General features: G+C 46.0%; 1 protein-coding gene across 2 annotated transcripts in view; it reads right to left on the bottom strand.

Annotated features, from left to right (window-relative positions):
- The window catches only part of LOC124011111 (collagen alpha-1(XXVI) chain-like), a 53,492-nt gene that overhangs the window by 2,270 nt on the left and 31,502 nt on the right, over window positions 1-19,720 (bottom strand). For both annotated transcript variants that reach the window (XM_046324159.1, XM_046324150.1), the window contains exons 4-9: window positions 13,962-14,023; window positions 13,635-13,767; window positions 13,334-13,441; window positions 12,828-12,950; window positions 5,570-5,653; window positions 5,335-5,387 (exon numbers count right to left, since the gene is read on the bottom strand). In XM_046324159.1, the coding sequence (XP_046180115.1) occupies window positions 5,335-5,387; window positions 5,570-5,653; window positions 12,828-12,950; window positions 13,334-13,441; window positions 13,635-13,767; window positions 13,962-14,023 (563 nt within the window). The remainder of the gene's footprint in view (window positions 1-5,334; window positions 5,388-5,569; window positions 5,654-12,827; window positions 12,951-13,333; window positions 13,442-13,634; window positions 13,768-13,961; window positions 14,024-19,720) is intronic.

Raw genomic sequence — 19,720 nt, 5'->3', positions numbered from 1 at the left:
AACACATACAGTGGGTTCCGGAATTATTGGATCCTTTGTTAAACATGAGATACTAATAAAATTGTTCAGAGAAAGAGATTGTGTTTAACAAGTAAGAAAAACATCTCAAAAAGATAGTGGTCTAAATGATTAGATCCTCTGTTTTCAATACTACAGCCACTGGCGTACCAGACATCCCTGCAGCCCCCGCAAGGCAGGGGGGCCCATGAGCTCTGGGAGCCCATGCACCTGTCATCAATGTCAATTTTTATTTATTTAATCAATCATTTTGACAGTAACCCTCCAAAAAGTAATTAATAAACCTTTCTCATTTCCATATGTACTAGGAAGCTGAGAGTTTGTTTCTTGGGCTTCAGGAATGTGCCTGAAAAAGTGATTCAAATTTACTGATTTAAAGTAAGGGGATGTCGGTGAACAAATGCCATGGTCAAGGCTACAACGGTGCCCGTGTAATTAGTAGAGCTTATTCAGGTGTTCAAAACTGAGAGACTAATTTTTCATAGGTAGTTATTTAGTTGTTTTAGGTGCAATATTGAGTCGAGTTTTAGTTGCAATATTCCATTATTGCTGGTATATCTTGGCATGCTTCATACAAGACTAAGTTTAAATTGTGTGCAGCGCAATGGACATACACTTAGTGTACAAAACATTATGAACACCTGCTCTTTCCATGACATAGATTGTCCAGGTGAAAGCTATGATCCCTTATTAATGTCACCTGTTAAATCATTTTAGATTAAGGGGAGGAGACAGGTTAAAGAAAGATTTTTAAGCTTTGAGGCAATTGAGACATGGATTGTGTATGTGTGCCATTCAGAGGGTGAATGGGCCAAAAAAATATTTAAGTGTCTTTGAACGGGGTATGATAGTAGGTGCCAGTTGCACTGATTTAAGTGTGTCAAGAACTGCAACCTGCTGGGTTTTTCACGCTCAACAGTTTCCCATGTGTATAAAGAATGGTCTTACCACCCAAATGACATCCAGCATCCCTGTGGAATGCTTTCACACCTTGTAGAGTCCATGCCCTGACGAGTTGAGGCTGTTCTGAGGAAAAAGGGGTTGCAACTCAATATTCGGAAGGTGTTCCTAATGTTTTTTACACTCCGTGTATAATGCACAATGTCTCAGGAAAGTCTGGGTTGACTAGCCGTAACATACATGTAAATCCGAGACCCTGAAATGAGTATGATATGTTATGTTTGGTTATATAAGATACTAGGTCACTTAAGGCAAAAACGAAAGGAGGGTGGTTGGTCGGAGTGGATGGGTGGGTGTATAATGCGAACGTCTAGCAACCCAAAGGTTCCGTGTTACATTACATCTCATTACAGACAACTTTAGCATTTTAGCAACTACTCACTACTTTTTAGCTACTTTGCAATAACTTAGCATGTTATCTAACCCTAACCCTTCCCTCAAACCTAAGCATAACACTTTAACCTAACTCCTTACCTGAACCCTAACCTAGCTAATGTTAGCCAACTAGCTAACATTAGCGTTAGCAACCTATCCACCTAACTAACGTTAACCATAACAAATTAGAACTCGTAACATGTCATACGTTTTGCAAATTCCGTAACATATTGTACGAATTGAAATTCGTAACATAATATACAAATTGTAATTCATAACATACATGAATTGTAATTTGTAACATATTAAATTCATTGTAATTCGTAATTCGGATGTTGGCTATCAAACAACAATGCAACTCCTATGACTAATTGGGAATGGGACGCAAGCGTAGAATTGATCACCCTGTCGCTGGCCGCCTTTGGGGAGGGTGTATAGTGTGAAAGGCCGAAACACCCGAGGAACCACAAGGTACACTACTGACGATGCGCTCCCCAAATTTCACCAGGCTCACTGTTCATGAAGTCTTGGATACCACCCACCACTGCGACTTGTATGATCTAGTCGGCTGGCCCTCACTACATATTCGTCGCCAGACCCACTGGCTCCAGGTCATCTACAAGTCCATGCTAGGTAAAGCTTCGCCTTATCTCAGTTCACTGGTCACGATGGCAACACCCATCCGTAGCACGCGCTCCAGCAGGTGTATCTCACTGATCATCCCTAAAGCCAACACCTCATTTGGCCGCCTTTCGTTCCGGTACTCTGCTGCCTGTGACTGGAACGAACTGCATAAATCGCTGAAGTTGGAGACTTTTATCTCCCTCACCAACTTCAAACATCAGCTATCCGAGCAGCTAACCGATCGCTGCAGCTGTACATAGTCTATTGGTAAATAGCCCACCCATTTTCACCTACCTCATCCCCATACTGTTTTTATACTGTTTTTTATTTATTTACTTTTCTGCTCTTTTGCGCACCAATATCTCTACCTGTACATGACCATCTGATCATTTATCACTCCAGTGTTAATCTGCAAAATTGTATTATTCGCCTACCTCCTCATGCCTTTTGCACACATTGTATATAGACTGCCCATTTTTTTCTACTGTGTTATTGACTTGTTAATTGTTTACTCCATGTGTAACTCTGTGTTGTCTGTTCACACTGCTATGCTTTATTTTGGCCAGGTCGCAGTTGCAAATGAGAACTTGTTCTCAACTAGCTTACCTGGTTAAATAAAGGTGAAATAAAAAAATAAAATAAAAAGTGCTTGCACAGATAGTAACATCTCATCCTGTGTTCTTGGAATCATAATATATCTTATGTAATGGATGATGGACATCCACAAATTAATGCATACCATAAGAAACGTAACATATCATACTAAATGGAGTGTCGTGGCTTTACCTTTACAGAATAATATGAAATGCTTTGACCACGTTGGAGTTGGCAATACTTAGTATAAAAAACAGTCTTCTGAGAGAAAGAAAGAGAAAAAGAGACACAGACAGAGAAAGAAGCAGCAAGGAGGACTTCAGGAGACCAGGGGAGTCCCGCAAGTTGGATTTAATTTACCTTGAATATTGCAGCCCATTTGTGTAGGCTATTAGCCAGAAAAAAATCTGACTACTTTTCCCCCTCATTATTAGGCTATTTGATGTGTAGTTTTTACTACAAAGTTGATAAATAGCAGCTAAATACGGAAGGCTATACAATGCATTCAGAAAGTATTCAGTCCCCTTGACTATTTTCCAAATCCTTATTCTAAAATGGATTCATTTTAAAACAAAATTCATCAATCTACACACAATAACCCATATTGACAAAGCAAAAACATGTTTTTAGATTTTTTGCAAATGTATTGAAAATTAAATGTAAAAAATATCACATTTATATAAGTATTCAGGCCCTTTACTCAATACTTAGTTGAAGCACCTTTGGCAGGGATTACAGCCTCAAGTCTTCTTGTGTATGACGCTACAAGTTTGGCACACATGTATTTGGGAAGTTTCTCCCAATCTTCTCTGCAGATCCTCTCAGGCTCTGTCAGGTTGGATGGGCAGCATCACTGCACAGCTATTTTCAGGTCTCTCCAGAGATGTTTGATCGGGTTTAAGCTCTGACTGGGCCACTCAAGCACATTCAGAGACTTGTCCCGAAGCCACTCCTGCATTGTCTTTGCTGTGTGTTTAGGGTTGTTGTCCTGTTGGAAGGTGAACCTTCACTCCAGTCTGAGGTCCTGAGTGCTCTGGAGCAGGTTTTCATCAAGGATCTCTCTGTACTTTTCTCTGGTCATCTTTCTCTCGATCCTGACTAGTCTCACAGCCCCTGCCGCTGAAAAACATCCCCACAGCATGATGCTGCCACCAATATGCTTCACCGTAGGGATGGTGCCAGGTTTCCTCCAGACGTGACACTTGGCATTCAGGCCAAGGCCAATGGTTTCATCAGACCAGAGAATCTTGTTTCTCATTGTCTTAGTCCTTTAGGTGTCTTTTGTCAAACTCCAATCGGGCTGTCATGTTCCTTTTACTGAGGAGTGGCTTCCGTCTGGCCACTCTACCATAAAGGCCTGATTGGTGGACTGCTGCAGAGATGGTTGTCCTTCTGGAAGTTTCTCCCATCTCCACAGAGGAACTCTGGAGCTCTGTCAGAGTGACCATCGGGTCCTTGGTCACCTCCCTGACCAAGACCCTTCTCTCCCGATTGCTCAGTTTGCCCGGGCGGCCAGCTCTAGGAAGAGTCTTGGTGGTTCCAAACTTCTTCCATTTCAGAATGATGGAGGGAACTGTGTTCTTGGGGACCTTCAATGCTGCATAATTGTTTTGGTACCCTACCCCAGATCTGTGCATCGATACAATCCTATCTCCGAGCTCTACAGACAATTCCTTTGACCTCATGGCTTGGTTTTTGCTCTTGAAATATTAAAGAAGTGCTGCACGCTCTAGGAGCTCAGATGCAATAATTTAATAACCTAATATCCAACATTTCGACAAACAAGCTGTCTTCATCAGGGTATAATGACAAACACTGCGGGATGACTAGTTTATATAGTGTCAAAGGACACACACAGGTGTCTGTAATCATGGCTGGGTGTGGCCTGATAACATTGGTTAATTCTCATATAATAAAATAGCATTCAAAAAACATAAATGATTGCATACGATCTTAGATCCAATTTGGCTACATAAGCCTACAAATATTTACAATAGCAAAATCACAAGAATGGCTTCAGATCAAAGTCTAACATGCACTGTCAACTGTGGGACCTTATATAGACATTTACCACAGGTGGAATCCAATCAAGTTGTAGAAAATTTTCAGGAATGATCAATAGAAACAGGATGCACCTGAGCTCAATTTTGAATCTCATAGCAAAGGGTCTGTTTTTTAGTTTGAATAGATTTGCAAACATTTACAAAAACCTGTTTTCACTTTGTATTATGTGGTATTGTGTGTAGATTGATGAGGATTTTTAAAAATGTAATCACTTATAGAATAAAGCTGTAATGTGGCATAATTTAGAAAAAGTCAAGGGGTCTGAATACTTTCCAAATGCATTGTATAGTTAGAGATAGTAGACTACACTGTATATTGAAACAATCCCCAGTAAGCTATTGTTTTGAGGATGGACTGATTGTCTTATTTGGCATTAATAGATAGAAAGTTATTGTGCGTAATACCTATCTAGGGTGGGAGAGAGCGCGAGGACAGCTCATGTAATGCAGGGGAGGGTGCTGGAGTATTGAAAACAGGGGATCCAATACAAATGTTGTATTACTTGTTAAACAAAATCTCTTTCTCTGAGCAATTGTACTAATATAAAATAATATAATTGTTTAAAAACAATTGTATACAATGTAGCTCAGTATGTTTTTTTTGCTAATCTTTATCAGGGGATCTTATAATTTAGGACACCACAGTCTCAAATTAGGATTCTGCTGCAGGATGTACATGAAAGTCCAATGTTATACATACGTTTCTCCCTGGGGTACCTGGGTTTCCAGCAGGCCCTGTGGGTCCCGGACGGCCTCAGGAGTTGGAAAATGGAGATGATAGTTTTCCAAAATATTCTGACAATATCCACTTAAAGGTCCCACTTGGTGATTAGCTGATATGGGGAAGTAGTATTATATTTTCCCCTAACTAACATTATGACACTATTATCATTATGACTTCATGGTCATGCCAGCGGGGGTGTCAGTGTTTATACCTGGGGGACCAGGGGATCCGGTGGGGCCTGGGGGACCGGTCACAGCTCTTTGGTTGTTCTGTGAATGGAGTGCAGCTTCTTCATCTGTAACCAAAACAAAAACAACCATGGGTTAGGTGCAACAGGTGCTCACTGTGCTCTAATTACATACTATGTGTATGTACTACATGTATGTACTGCATGTATGATCTTCAAGTTTGAGTTAAGAGTAATTCCAATATTTACATACTGTAGCTCTGGTGGTACTTTGGGTTGTGAATTATTGTCAAACATTGGAGATGATAGGTTGTCTTGGTTGGTTGTCACTGTGGGTGTGTTGTGAGATAGTGCCACACCCATCATTGTCATTGGTTGAGGTAGGGATCAGAAACTCTGGTTAGTTCAGTATCCCACTGCAGAAAGGGATCATTAGGATATTCTTGGGAGCAATGCCACTGGAACTAATTTCTGGTGCACTATAAACTTCTAAAATAGACTAAATTACACTACTTCCTGTAGTGATCCCCCCCCCCACACACACACACCACTCAACTAAAACAGGCCTCTCTCTCTCTACTTCTCCTCCTAACCTCAAAATACCTGCAACATTGAGGTTTGACTTGACAACCTCGCCTTGCCGTTTATTGAGCAGTTTCTGGCTCCGAGGTGGCCCAGGGTTTCCAGACTCAGGCTGCTGTGCTGACAGATTACAAATTGGGTCTGATTTACAGCAGGCAGACTGCAGCCAGAGCCCAGGTTTAAACAAAGCCAGCCCACCACAATAATAATATACAGCTTTCCATGACATCCGAGTGGGAGCATTTTGCCCTCTGCTGGTCAAAATGGGGAAATGCCTCAGATGGAGGTCAATGGAACATGTCTATAGACTTCTACAATTTACAATTTTACAGTCCATAGATTTTAGCCAAAGTCCTCTATTAAATGTTACAGCATGAATTAATAAGGCCTACATATTCTATATGTTTCGTTTCATATGAGGTCATTGTCTCTCTAACACTCATACATTACTACCACTGACTGCCCTCCTCCCCTAGTGTGCATATTTATTTCCGGATGGAACCATTATTCACTATTAGACTTCACATGTCTCACAGATAATAGTACTACAGGAACAAGGTGTTAAGGCCACTCCAGCATTACAGGAACATTCTAGTCATCCATACAGCAGTCAACTGAAATCTGTCTGAACGGTCATTATCAACTTTATGGTGACTCACTCTTGACTGATAAGATATGTATTTTTGCAATGGAGACATTATCGGGTATTTGGATCCACTAAAACCTACATGATAAAACCTAGATTACTTTTTCCATGGTCTTGTGAGGGCTCAGTATATATTATAGCTCTTGGCAGACCGGTTGCTTGTTGTCCATTGAGGGTTCTTCGTGTAGGAATAGAGCATTTTAACAGGCAGAGATAGGGTTGTTCCACTGATGGACTTCCCAGATATGGGACACCTGGTGAGAATACACTTTGCATGTCAATTGGCTTTAACGGTGTCATGACATATTTTTCTTTCTTCCATAAAATGTTCCCCAGGTGTAAGAGGCTTGTGGAAATAGGTGGGAGAGTAATGTCTTCCAATATTATCAATTGATCGTTATCAATCATTTACTATTGAAACAAGGTCTCCAGATATTAGTTACGTGGGGTGGACTCAGATGAGGAGACAGGGATAAGGTAACTAAGGTATTTATTGAAAAGTGGGGGGGGATGCGGTGCAGGCCAGGGGGAGCTCGGGCGGGTAGCAGGAACTGAGGCTGCGGCAAGGGGAGTAGGGGCAGGGTAAGCAGGTCCGGAGCGGAATCCAAGGACGCAGTAGAGTGAGGGTCCAGGGCAGGGAAGCAGGACAGACGAGATGAAGGACTGGCGACAGGGACCAGAGTCAGAGCGGACGGAACTGTAGCAGAGAGAAAAGCAGCGTCAGGCTAGGGAAAAAAGGAACAAACAGCTTGAAATGTAGACTGACTGAGTAGAGGCTACGATCTGGCAGCGTGGAAGTGGCAAGTCTGAGTATTTGTCAAGGTCTTGATTATGGAACAGGTTGCAGCTGGTGGGGATCTGCTCTGACTCCAGCATACCTGTCTCCACTCACACAGTCAGATACACCCACACAGAGAGAGGGAGAGACCACTGGGGGAGTGGTGGCAGGTTAGGGAGACATAGGATGAGGTGTAGAGGGCATGGCAGATGTAACAGCACCCCCCCCCTACGCCCGACCAGGCTTATCTGGGTGTACGTTATGGAAATCCCGTAAGAGTGAATGGTCCAGAATGTGACGGCGGGGCTCCCAGCCGTGCTCCTCAGGCCCGTATCCCTCATAGTCCACGAGGTACTGCCAGCCGCAACCCTGATGGCGCACGTACAGAAGCTGCCGGACAGTATAGGCAGGATGGACATTGATGAGCCGAGCGGGTGGAGGAGCTGCTGCAGGAGGAGACAGGACTGGAGCAGACAGGTTTAAATCAGGGATACATGGAAGGTAGGATGGATCCTGAGAGTTTCAGGCGCACCGCAGAGGGGTTAATGACACGGTTAATCTCAAAGGGACCAATGAATCGGGGCGAAAGTTTATTCGATGCCACTTTCAATGGCAGGTCCCAAGAAGAGAACCATACCTTTTGGCCTGGAGAGTAGACTGGAGCTGAGGCACGGCGACGGTTGGCTTGGGACTGGGTCCTGGCAGAGGCACAGAGAAGAGCAACCCGGGCCTTTCTCCAGGTATGATGACAACGGCACATCTGGTCATGGACAGAGGGAACCGCAACCTCTTGGGCGGGGAACAAGGGAGGTTGGTAACCCAGAGCACACTCGAAAGGTGACATACCTGATGAGGCGTTGGTTAGGGTGTTGTGGGCATATTCAATCCAGGGTAGCTGGGCACTCCAGGAGGAAGCGTTAGCAGAAGTCACGCAGGATAGGGCAGTCTCAATCTCCTGGTTGGCCCATCCGGTCTGGCTATTGGTCTGGCCGTTGGTCTGGGGGTGATATCCAGAAGACTGACATTGATACCAAGAGCTGAACAGAAGGATCTCCATATCTGGGATGTAAACTGGGGTCCCCTGTCAGAAACGATGTCAGTGGGAATGCCATGCAGACGAAACACTTAGGATACCAGCAGGTCCACAGTTTCCCTGGAGGACAGGAGCTCGGAGAGGGGAATGAAGTGAGCCGCTTTGGAAAATCTGTCAGTAATGGTGAGAATGAGTGAGTTACCGTTTAATGGGGGAAGGCCAGTGACAAAGTCCAGAGCTATGTGTGACCAGGGGAGACTGGGTATGGGAAGGGGGTGAAGCACACCGGAAGTGGGTCTAGTGGAGGTTTTGTTCCGGGCATAGACCCAGCAGGCCGAGACAAACTCCCGGGCTTCTCTCTCCATGTTGGGCCACCAAACGCGCTGACGCAGGAAGGTTCCGGTTCATACCAGGGTGACAGGTGAGATGGGTAGAATGGGTCCACTGAAGATCAGAGCGAACAGAATCAGGAACAAACGGAGCATTTCTAGGACCGTTACCCAGGTCAGGCTGGTTTTGCTGAGCCTGGCGGATATGAGATTCGACCTCCCAGGAGACGGAGGCAACGATGCAGGTGCAGGCACAATGGAATCTGGCTCGGAACCAGTGTGGTCGGCAGTAAACTGATGGGAGAGGGCGTCAGGCTTGGTATTCCTAGAACCGGGGAGATAAGTGAGTGTGAAATTGAATCTACCAAAGAACAAGGCACACCTCACTTGCTGGGAGTTCAGACATTTGGCAGTCTGGATGTAGGACAGGTTTTTGTGGTCTGTCCACACGATGAAGGGGAGTACAGAGCCCTCCAGCCAGTAACGCCATAACTAAAGAGCCTGCTTAACTGCCAGGAGTTCACGGTTACCAATGTCAAAATTATTCTCTGCAGGTGAGAGCTTATGGGAAAAGAATGCACATGGGTGGAGCTTCTGATCAGAGGGGGAACGTTGAGACAGAACAGCATCTAACCGGTGTTGGAGGCGTCCACCTCCATGATGAACTGGAGTTCTGGGTCTGGCTGAGTGAGGACCGGAGCGGAAGTGAAGCGGCGTTAGGGAAGCGGCCTCTGCCTCAGTGGTCCAGCTGAACAGAGTAGAGGTGGAGGTGAGAGGGGCTGCCAAATGGCTGTAGTTGCGACTGAAACGTCTGTAAAAAATGGTCAAACCCCAGGAAACACTGTAGCTACTTCAGGTTTGAGGGCGCAGGCCCCTCTGACTGCCATGAGTTTGGCAGGGTCCATACATAACTCCCCCTGTGCAATAATATAACCCAGGAAAGACAGAGGAAGCATGGAACTCACATTTCTCAGCTTTAACATAAAGCGTATTCTCCCACAGCCACTGGAGAACGTGTTGCTGGTGAGCCTCTAGGTCCTTAGAAAAAAATCTGAATGTCATCCAAATTGACAAAATGAAGCATCCAATCACAACCCTCAGCACATCATTGACTAGGTTCTGGAAAACAGCAGGGGCGTTAGTAAGACCTAAAGGCATGACCAAATACTCAAAGTGGCCAACTGGTGTGTTAAACACAGATTTCCACTCGTCCCCCTCTCTGATGTGGACAAGATGGTAGGCATTCCTGAGGTTGAGTTTGGTGAACCTCGTGGAACCATGGAGGGGGGCAAAAGCAGAACTGATGAGTGGCAAAGGATACTTGTTCTTCACTGTGATATTATTCAGCCCACGACAGTCTATGCACAGCTCCAGTAACCCATCCTTTGTATTTACAAAGCAAAAACAGCACCTACCGGAGAGGATGAAGGCCTTATAAGTCCTGCATCCAGGGAACCAGTCCATAGCCTCGTGCTCGGGGTGAGAGAGGTTATACAACCGGCTACTGGGGAGAGGAGCTCCAGGCAGGAGGTCAATGGGGCAGTTGTATGGTGAATGAGTAGGCAGCGACAGGGTGTGGTGCTTGCTGAAAACAGGAGCTAGATCGTGATACTCAGGAGGAACTGTTGACAGGTCCGGAGGTTCTTGAATGGACTGGGGCACAGACAAGGCAGGGGCAAGGGCAGGATGTAAACAATTAGAGTGACAAAATTAACTCCAAGTGGTTACCATTCTGGCGATCCAGTCGATTTGAGGGTTGTGCAGCTTTAACCATGGATGGCCAAGAATCAGGGGAGATTGAGGGCAGTCAGTTATGTGGAAACTGATCCTTACCGGGGTGGTTTCCAGAGAGATGCAGGATGACGGGGACAATTCTCTCCCAGACATGGACGAGGAGCTGTCCGTTGAGAGCGTTGGTATCGAGGGGTGAATCGAGTGGAACAGTGCGCAGGCCCAACTGGGTAACGACACCACGGTCTAGGAAACTCTCGTCGGTGCCCGAGTCGATGAGAGCAGGCAGAGGAAAGGCTCTGCCACACGAGGGTGCCATTAAGCAGGGGTCTGGGGGTAGACGGCCATGGTGATTTGGCTCAACAGTATATCCCCCACTACTGCTGAGCCACCTCTTTTGCTGGACACAGGGAACAGATGGAGACAAAGTGACCAACCTGGCCACAGTATAGGCAGCTCCAAGTGCTGATTCACAGCTGCCTCTCCTCCGGAGAGAGACGGGCCCGGCCGAGCTGCATGGGTTCAGGTTCTGGAAGAGACTTGGGAAGGGAGGCAGTCGGGGAAGTAGAACAAGGCGATGAAGCAGATGTTGTTATGGTTCATGCAACCTTACCTGCCCTCTCCTTCCGACGCTCACGGAGATGGTTGTCGATGCGGATGGCGAGAGAGATGAGCTCATTGAGTCCATCAGGCTCATCCCTGGACACCAACTCGTCCTTGATGGTCTCAGTGAGAGGGTTCTGGAATGCTCCCTGAAGGGCCTATTCATTCCAGCCACTCTCAGCGGCAAGGGTGCGAAACTCGACCGCCATTTCAGCGACACTATGGGAGCCTTGATGGAGGGACAGGAGTCATTTAGCGGCATCCTTACCGCTGACAGGATGGTCGAAGGCTCTTCATCTCCTCTGTGAATCTGGAGTAGGAGGAGCAGATGGGAGACTGTCTCTCCCAGACCGCTGTGGCCCAGGGACGTGATGCTCCACGGAGGCAGCCAATCAGGAAGGAAATCTTGGCCCGTTCACTAGCACAAGAGTAAGGCTGTTGCTCAAATACTAGTGAACATTGTACCAAAAAAGCTCTGCAAGTTCTGAGGTTGCCATTGTAAAGCTCGGAAGCTGGAACAAACGGTTCACGGGGAGGAGGAGAAGGACTAGGGGCTGGTTGTGAGCTCTGGGTGAAGGTTCAGTCCTGCAGGTCAGAAAGGCTCCATGTAAACTCCTTGACATGCTCCAGAAGGGTTCTCAGGGCTTGGTCATGAGAACTTGGTTGCTCGAGTAGGGCGCCTTGGACAACGAGGGTTTGGTGGAGAGGATCTAAGTCTGCTTGGTTCATATCTTTTGGCCAGAACGTACTGTTACGCGGGGTGGAGCAGGTGAACCCAAGTGCAGACTCAGACGAGTAGACAGGGATAAGGTAACCAATGTATTTATTGAAAAGCGGGGGGAGATGGGGTACAGGCCAGGGGGAGCTTGGGTGGGTAGCAGGGAACCAGGAAATGAGGCTGCAGCTGGGGCAAGGGGACTAGGGGCAGGGTAAGCAGGTCCAGAGCGGAATCCAAGGAAGCAGTAGAGCGGGGGTCCAGGGTAGGGAAGCAGGATTGACAAGATGAGGGACTGGTGACAGGGACCAGAGTCAGAGAGGACGGAACTGTAGCAGAGAGAAAAGCGGCGTCAGGCTAGGGAAAACAGGCACCACAGGAATAGCAAGATCTATGCAGGAACAAATGGCTTGAAATGTAGACTGACTGAGCAGAGGCTACGATCTGGCAGTGTGGAAGTGGCAGGGCTGAGCATTTGTAGAGGTCTTGATTATGGAACAGGTTGCAGCTGGTTGGGATCTGCTTTGACTCCAGCATACCTGTCTCCACTCACACAATCAGATACACCCACACAGAGAGAGGGAGGGAAAGAGCACTGGGGGAGTGGCGGCAGGTTAGGGAGATACAGGAGGAGAACTAGAGGGCGTGGCTTATCTAACACCTTAAATAATGGATATTTCAAAATGTCCTAGATGTCAAACTGTCAATGGCAAGAAAGAGGTCAAAAATCACACAAGACTCCTGAAACACTTTCAGAATGAAACATCAGTCATACTAATGAATGTGGTATCCCTATAGGGCCTATGGTTTACATTTCTTTCTGTAGTTCTTGACTTAAATTCATTGGTGTAGCAGGCATACTTACACTGGCCCAGCTCCCTCAGACCAAACACATCTGCTCTGTGAGAGAAGGAAGAGGCTGGCCCCAGAGGCCCCGCTGGCCCAGGTACACCTCTCTCCCCTTGGGCTCCTTGCTGGCCCTGGGGCCCTGTGGGAGCCAGAGCACAGGCAGCCTCAACACAACACAACACAACACTGTCCTTACACATCTAATGTGTGAACATGCAAGTGTCAAACTGCTTTGTACCTTTATATTTGATTTAACCTTTATTTAACTAGGCAAGTCAGTTAAGAACAAATTCTTATTTACAATGACAGCCTACTCCGGCCAAACCCGGACAACGCTGGGCCAATTGTGCGCCGCCCTATGGGACTCCCAATCACGGCCGGATGTGATTCAGCCTGGATGAGAACCAGGGACTGGAGTGACGCCTCTTGCACTGAGATGCAGTGCCTTAGACCTCTGCGCCACTCGGGAGCCCCAAGTGATAGTGTATGGGTGAGATACAGAGGTGGGGGGAAGACTTATACCTCTGGATCCCATGGGTCCAGGTTTCCCTGCTAGGCCTGTCTCTCCAGTGCGTCCAGGGGGTCCCGCCACACCTGGGAGTCCAGCTGGCCCTGGGAGGCCTCTGGCTCCTTGGAAAACAAACGATTTAACAAATCTGTCAGAATTCCACCCGATTCAGACACTTCTTTAAACATTTGGTGCACTTTTCTGAAAATCTATAACACAACAGAGTCAAACAGTTGCCATATAAAACTATGGAGGAAGAAAAGTGAATAGTTAACCATTGGAGGTTCAGTGAGGTCCTGCTGTAAAGCGCCTCACCTGGTAGTCCGATTGCGGGGGGAGTGATGGGGGTGGGTTTGGGTGCTCCCAGTCCCACCTCGTTATCTGATGACCCATCTGGGGAGTATCTGAATAGGAGAGGTGGTGGTCCCGCCTCCTCCAGCAACACAATCTGACACAAAATGAAGGAAGATTAGTGTTCAGTCCTGTTGAGATAGGAGCTAGATTTTTGAGAATATCAGGTCTCATTACATTATATATATATGTATATATATATATATACACACAAAATGAAGTACATTCATGTACATTCATGTACTGTATGTAATACTGTTTTAATGACAGGTTTGGTTGCTGCAAGATTACCTTGGATTCCAGCATACTCAGTCTATCATTCATATCAGCATAGCCAGTGCAGTTCATACACTCTAAGGAGAGAGAAAGAATGAGATATAGGTAAGTAAGTAATAGAGTGTAGCATGTTGCTTCAAGTTAGAGATACTAGATTAACTCTCAATTTGGCAAAAACAGGTAAGACTCACATCTTTGTCCTTTCAATCCATCCATACCAATTAATGGTGCATCATTGTGCAATAATGCAATTCCAAAAGTAGGAAACATCAGAAAAGACAGGCTTGGTTTCGCATAAGAAGACACACATTTCCTTAGCCAGACTACCACAAAAGAGAAAACAAACACGCACTGTGTTGGCCCAGACTGTGTTGTTTGTAGAGAGAGAAGGTTTATGTAGTGGCTGAGACATTATGAAGTGAGCCAGTCAAAGCAGAAGCACATTTCCAAGGTGACACAGGATGGATAGACAGCAACCTCCCGTTGCTTAGATGACATATGGGCTGGAAAGAGGGAGAGAGAGTAGGGTGAGAGAGGTGAGAGATGGAGAAAAAGACAGAGAGAAAGACAGAAAGATAGATAGATAGATAGATAGATAGATAGATAGATAGATAGATAGATCATTTCCGGTCACAACTTGCAGGCTTGTTTTCAAATTGCTGTGCGTTTTGTTGCCAACCTATTTTGCTACCTGACAACTTTACGGGTTTCACTTTTTAATTACCGTTCATATATTTATTTTTTCCTCGACTTTTTCACTCCGGACGCTTTATCTGGACACGATTCGTCAGGACCTCCAACAGCCGAAGCTAAGTAGTAACATTAACATGATGCCTTCTAATTGCAGCCGCTGTGCTCGCCTTACGGCGAGGATAGCTGTACTGCAAGCCCAGCTTCAGACGCAATCGTTAGGCAAGGGTAATTTCAGTGTAGGAAAGGATGAAACAGCGTCTGTGCCACCAGTAAGTACAGATAGTAGTATAAATCCCCTGGCACAGTCCCCGCAGCCGGACAACTTTCTCACGGTTTCTGGAAGGAAATGCTGTAGGAACGCTCAACCGGTGTCGCTCATTCAGCAGACAGAAACTTTCAACCGGTTCTCCCCATTAAGCAGCGGGTCGGTGTCAGAGGCCGAGTCTTCTCTGGTCTCTACTCCTCCCGTTACGGGGTCTGAGACGCCGAAGCTTCCCACCATTAGCTCTGACAAATTGAAAACTCTAGTCATTGGCGACTCCATTACCCGCAGTATTAGACTTAAAGCGAATCATCCAGCGATCATACACTGTTTACCCGGGGGCAGGGCTACCGACGTTAAGGCTAATCTGAAGATGGTGCTGGCTAAAGCTAAAACTGGCGAGTGTAGAGAGTATAGAGATATTGTTATCCACGTCGGCACCAACGATGTTAGGATGAAACAGTCAGAGATCACCAAGCGCAACATAGCTTCTGCGTGCATATCAGCTAGAAAGATGTGTCGGCATCAAGTAATTGTCTCTGGCCCCCTCCCAGTTAGGGGGAGTGATGAGCTCTACAGCAGAGTCTCACAACTCAATCGCTGGTTGAAAACTGTTTTCTGCCCCTCCCAAAAGATAGAATTTGTAGATAATTGGCCCTCTTTCTGGGACTCGCCCACAAACAGGACCAAGCCTGACCTGCTGAGGAGTGACGGACTCCATCCTAGCTGGAGGGGTGCTCTCATCTTATCTGCCAACATAGACAGGGCTCTAACTCCTCTAGCTCCACAATGAAATAGGGTGCAGGCCAGGCAGCAGGCTATTAGCCAGCCTGCCAGCATAGTGGAGTCTGCCACTAGCATAGTTAGTGTAGTCAGCTCAGCTATCACCATTGAGACCGTGTCTGTGCCTCGACCTGGGTTGGGCAAAACTAAACATGGCGGTGTTCGCCTTAGCAATCTCACTAGGATAAAGACCACCTCCATTCCTGTCATTACTGAAAGAGATCATGATACCTCACATCTCAAAATAGGGCTACTTAATGTTAGATCCCTTACTTCAAAGGCAATTATAGTCAATGAACTAATCACTGATCATAATCTTGATGTGATTGGCCTGACTGAAACATGGCTTAAGCCTGATGAATTTACTGTGTTAAATGAGGCCTCACCTCCTGGCTACACTAGTGACCATATCCCCGTGCATCCCGCAAAGGCGGAGGTGTTGCTAACATTTACGATAGCAAATTTCAATTTACAAAAAAAAAAATGACGTTTTCGTCTTTTGAGCTTCTAGTCATGAAATCTATGCAGTCTACTCAATCACTTTTTATAGCTACTGTTTACAGGCCTCCTGGGCCATATACAGCGTTTCTCACTGAGTTCCCTGAATTCCTATCAGACCTTGTAGTCATTGCAGATAATATTCTAATCTTTGGTGACTTTAATATTCACATGGAAAAGTCCACAGACCCACTCCAAAAGGCTTTTGGAGCCATCATCGACTCAGTGGGTTTTGTCCAACATGTCTCTGGACCCACTCACTCTCACAGTCATACGCTGGACCTAGTTTTGTCCCATGGAATAAATGTTGTGGATCTTAATGTTTTTCCTCATAATCCTGGACTATCAGACCACCATTTTATTACGTTTGCAATTGCAACAAATAATCTGCTCAGACCCCAACCAAGGAACATCAAAAGTCGTGCTATAAATTCACAGACAACACAAAGATTCCTTGATGCCCTTCCAGACTCCCTCTGCCTACCCAAGGACGCCAGAGGACAAAAATCCGTTAACCACCTAACTGAGGATCTCAATTTAACCTTGCGCAATACCCTAGATGCAGTTGCACCCCTAAAAACTAAAAAAATGTCTCATAAGAAACTAGCTCCATGGTACACAGAAAATACCCGAGCTCTGAAGCAAGCTTCCAGAAAATTGGAACGGAAATGGCGCCACACCAAACTGGAAGTCTTCCGACTAGCTTGGAAGGATGGTACCGTGCAGTACCGAAGAGCCCTTACTGCTGCTCGATCGTCCTATTTTTCTAACTTAATTGAGGAAAATAAGAACAATCCGAAATTCCTTTTTGATACTGTGGCAAAGCTAACTAAAAAGCAGCATTCCCCAAGAGAGGATGACTTGCACTTTAGCAGTGATAAATTCATGAACTTCTTTGAGGAAAAGATTATGATTATTAGAAAGCAAATTATGGACTCCTCTTTAAACCTGCGTATTCCTCCAAACCTCAGTTGTCCTGAGTCTGCACAACTCTGCCAGGACCTAGGATCAAGAGAGACGCTCAAGTGTTTTAGTACTATATCTCTTGACACAATGATGAAAATAATCATGGCCTCTAAACCTTCAAGCTGTATACTGGACCCTATTCCAACTAAACTACTGAAAGAGCTGCTTCCTGTGCTTGGCCCTCCTATGTTGAACATAATAAACGGCTCTCTATCCACTGGATGTGTACCAAACTCACTAAAAGTGGCAGTAATAAAGCCTCTCTTGAAAAAGCCAAACCTTGACCCAGAAAATATAAAAACTATCGGCCTATATCGAATCTTCCATTCCTCTCAAAGATTTTAGAGAAGGCTGTTGCGCAGCAACTCACTGCCTTCCTGAAGACAAACAATGTATACGAAATGCTTCAGTCTGGTTTTAGACCCCATCATAGCACTGAGACGGCACTTGTGAAGGTGGTAAATGACATTTTGATGGCATCGGACCGAGGCTCTGCATCTGTCCTCGTGCTCCTAGACCTTAGTGCTGCTTTTGATACCATCGATCACCACATTCTTTTGGAGAGATTGGAAACCCAAATTGGTCTACACGGACATGTTCTGGCCTGGTTTAGGTCTTATCTGTCGGAAAGATATCAGTTTGTCTCTGTGAATGGTTTGTCCTCTGACAAATCAACTGTACATTTCGGTGTTCCTCAAGGTTCTGTTTTAGGACCACTATTGTTTTCACTATATATTTTACCTCTTGGGGATGTTATTCGAAAACATAATGTAAACTTTCACTGCTATGCGGATGACACACAGCTGTACATTTCAATGAAACATGGTGAAGCACCAAAATTGCCCTCGCTAGAAGCATGTGTTTCAGACATAAGGAAGTGGATGGCTGCAAACTTTCTACTATTAAACTCGGACAAAACAGAGATGCTTGTTCTAGGTCCCAAGAAACAAAGAGATCTTCTGTTGAATCTGACAATTAATCTTAATGGTTGTACAGTCGTCTCAAATAAAACTGTGAAGGACCTCGGCGTTACTCTGGACCCTGATCTCTCTTTTGAAGAACATATCAAGACCATTTCGAGGACAGCTTTTTTCCATCTACGTAACATTGCAAAAATCAGAAACTTTCTGTCCAAAAATGATGCAGAAAAATTAATCCATGCTTTTGTCACTTCTAGGTTAGACTACTGCAATGCTCTATTTTCCGGCTACCCGGATAAAGCACTAAATAAACTTCAGTTAGTGCTAAATACGGCTGCTAGAATCCTGACTAGAACCAAAAAATTTGATCATATTACTCCAGTGCTAGCCTCTCTACACTGGCTTCCTGTCAAAGCAAGGGCTGATTTCAAGGTTTTACTGCTAACCTACAAAGCATTACATGGGCTTGCTCCTACCTACCTCTCTGATTTGGTCCTGCCGTACATACCTATACGTACGCTACGGTCACAAGACGCAGGCCTCCTAATTGTCCCTAGAATTTCTAAGCAAACAGCTGGAGGCAGGGCTTTCTCCTATAGAGCTCCATTTTTATGGAACGGTCTGCCTACCCATGTCAGAGACGCAAACTCGGTCTCAACCTTTAAGTCTTTACTGAAGACTCATCTCTTCAGTGGGTCATATGATTGAGTGTAGTCTGGCCCAGGAGTGGGAAGGTGAACGGAAAGGCTCTGGAGCAACGAACCGCCCTTGCTGTCTCTGCCTGGCCGGTTCCCCTTTTTCCACTGGGATTCTCTGCCTCTAACCCTGTTACGGGGCTGAGTCACTGGCTTGCTGGGGCTCTCTCGTGCCGTCCCTGGGGGATGCGTCACCTGGGTGGGTTGATTCACTGTTGTGGTCGGCCTGTCTGGGTTCCCCCCCACCCCTTGGGTTGTACCGTGTCGGAGATCTTTGTGGGCTATACTCGGCCTTGTCTCAGGATGGTAAGTTGGTGGTTGAAGATTTCCCTCTAGTGGTGTGGGGGCTGTGCTTTGGCAAAGTGGGTGGGGTTATATCCTTCCTGTTTGGCCCTGTCCGGGGTGTCCTCGGATGGGGCCACAGTGTCTCCTGACCCCTCCTGTCTCAGCCTCCAGTATTTATGCTGCAGTAGTTTATGTGTCGGGGGCTAGGGTCAGTTTGTTTATCTGGAGTACTTCTCCTGTCCTATTCGGTGTCCTGTGTAAATCTAAGTGTGCGTTCTCTAATTCTCTCCTTCTCTCTTTCTTTCTCTCTCTCGGAGGACCTGAGCCCTAGAACCATGCCCCAGGACTACCTGACATGATGACTCCTTGCTGTCCCCAGTCCACCTGGCCATGCTGCTGCTCCAGTTTCAACTGGCCTGGGCCCTAGGACCATGTCCCAGGACTACCTGACATGAGGACTCCTTGCTGTCCCCAGTCCACCTGGCCATGCTCCTGCTCCAGTTTCAACTGTTCTGCCTTACTATTATTCAACCATGCTGGTCATTTATGAACATTTGAACATCTTGGCCACGTTCTGTTATAATCTCCACCTGGCACAGCCAGAAGAGGACTGGCCACCCCACATATGCTCTCTCTAATTCTCTCTTTCTTTCTCTCTCTCGGAGGACCTGA

Source organism: Oncorhynchus gorbuscha, linkage group LG02, assembly GCF_021184085.1.
Source record: "Oncorhynchus gorbuscha isolate QuinsamMale2020 ecotype Even-year linkage group LG02, OgorEven_v1.0, whole genome shotgun sequence".
Lineage (NCBI taxonomy): Eukaryota > Metazoa > Chordata > Actinopteri > Salmoniformes > Salmonidae > Oncorhynchus > Oncorhynchus gorbuscha.
Note: the sequence above shows the minus strand (reverse complement) of the source record. Positions and strands in the feature narration are given on the sequence as shown.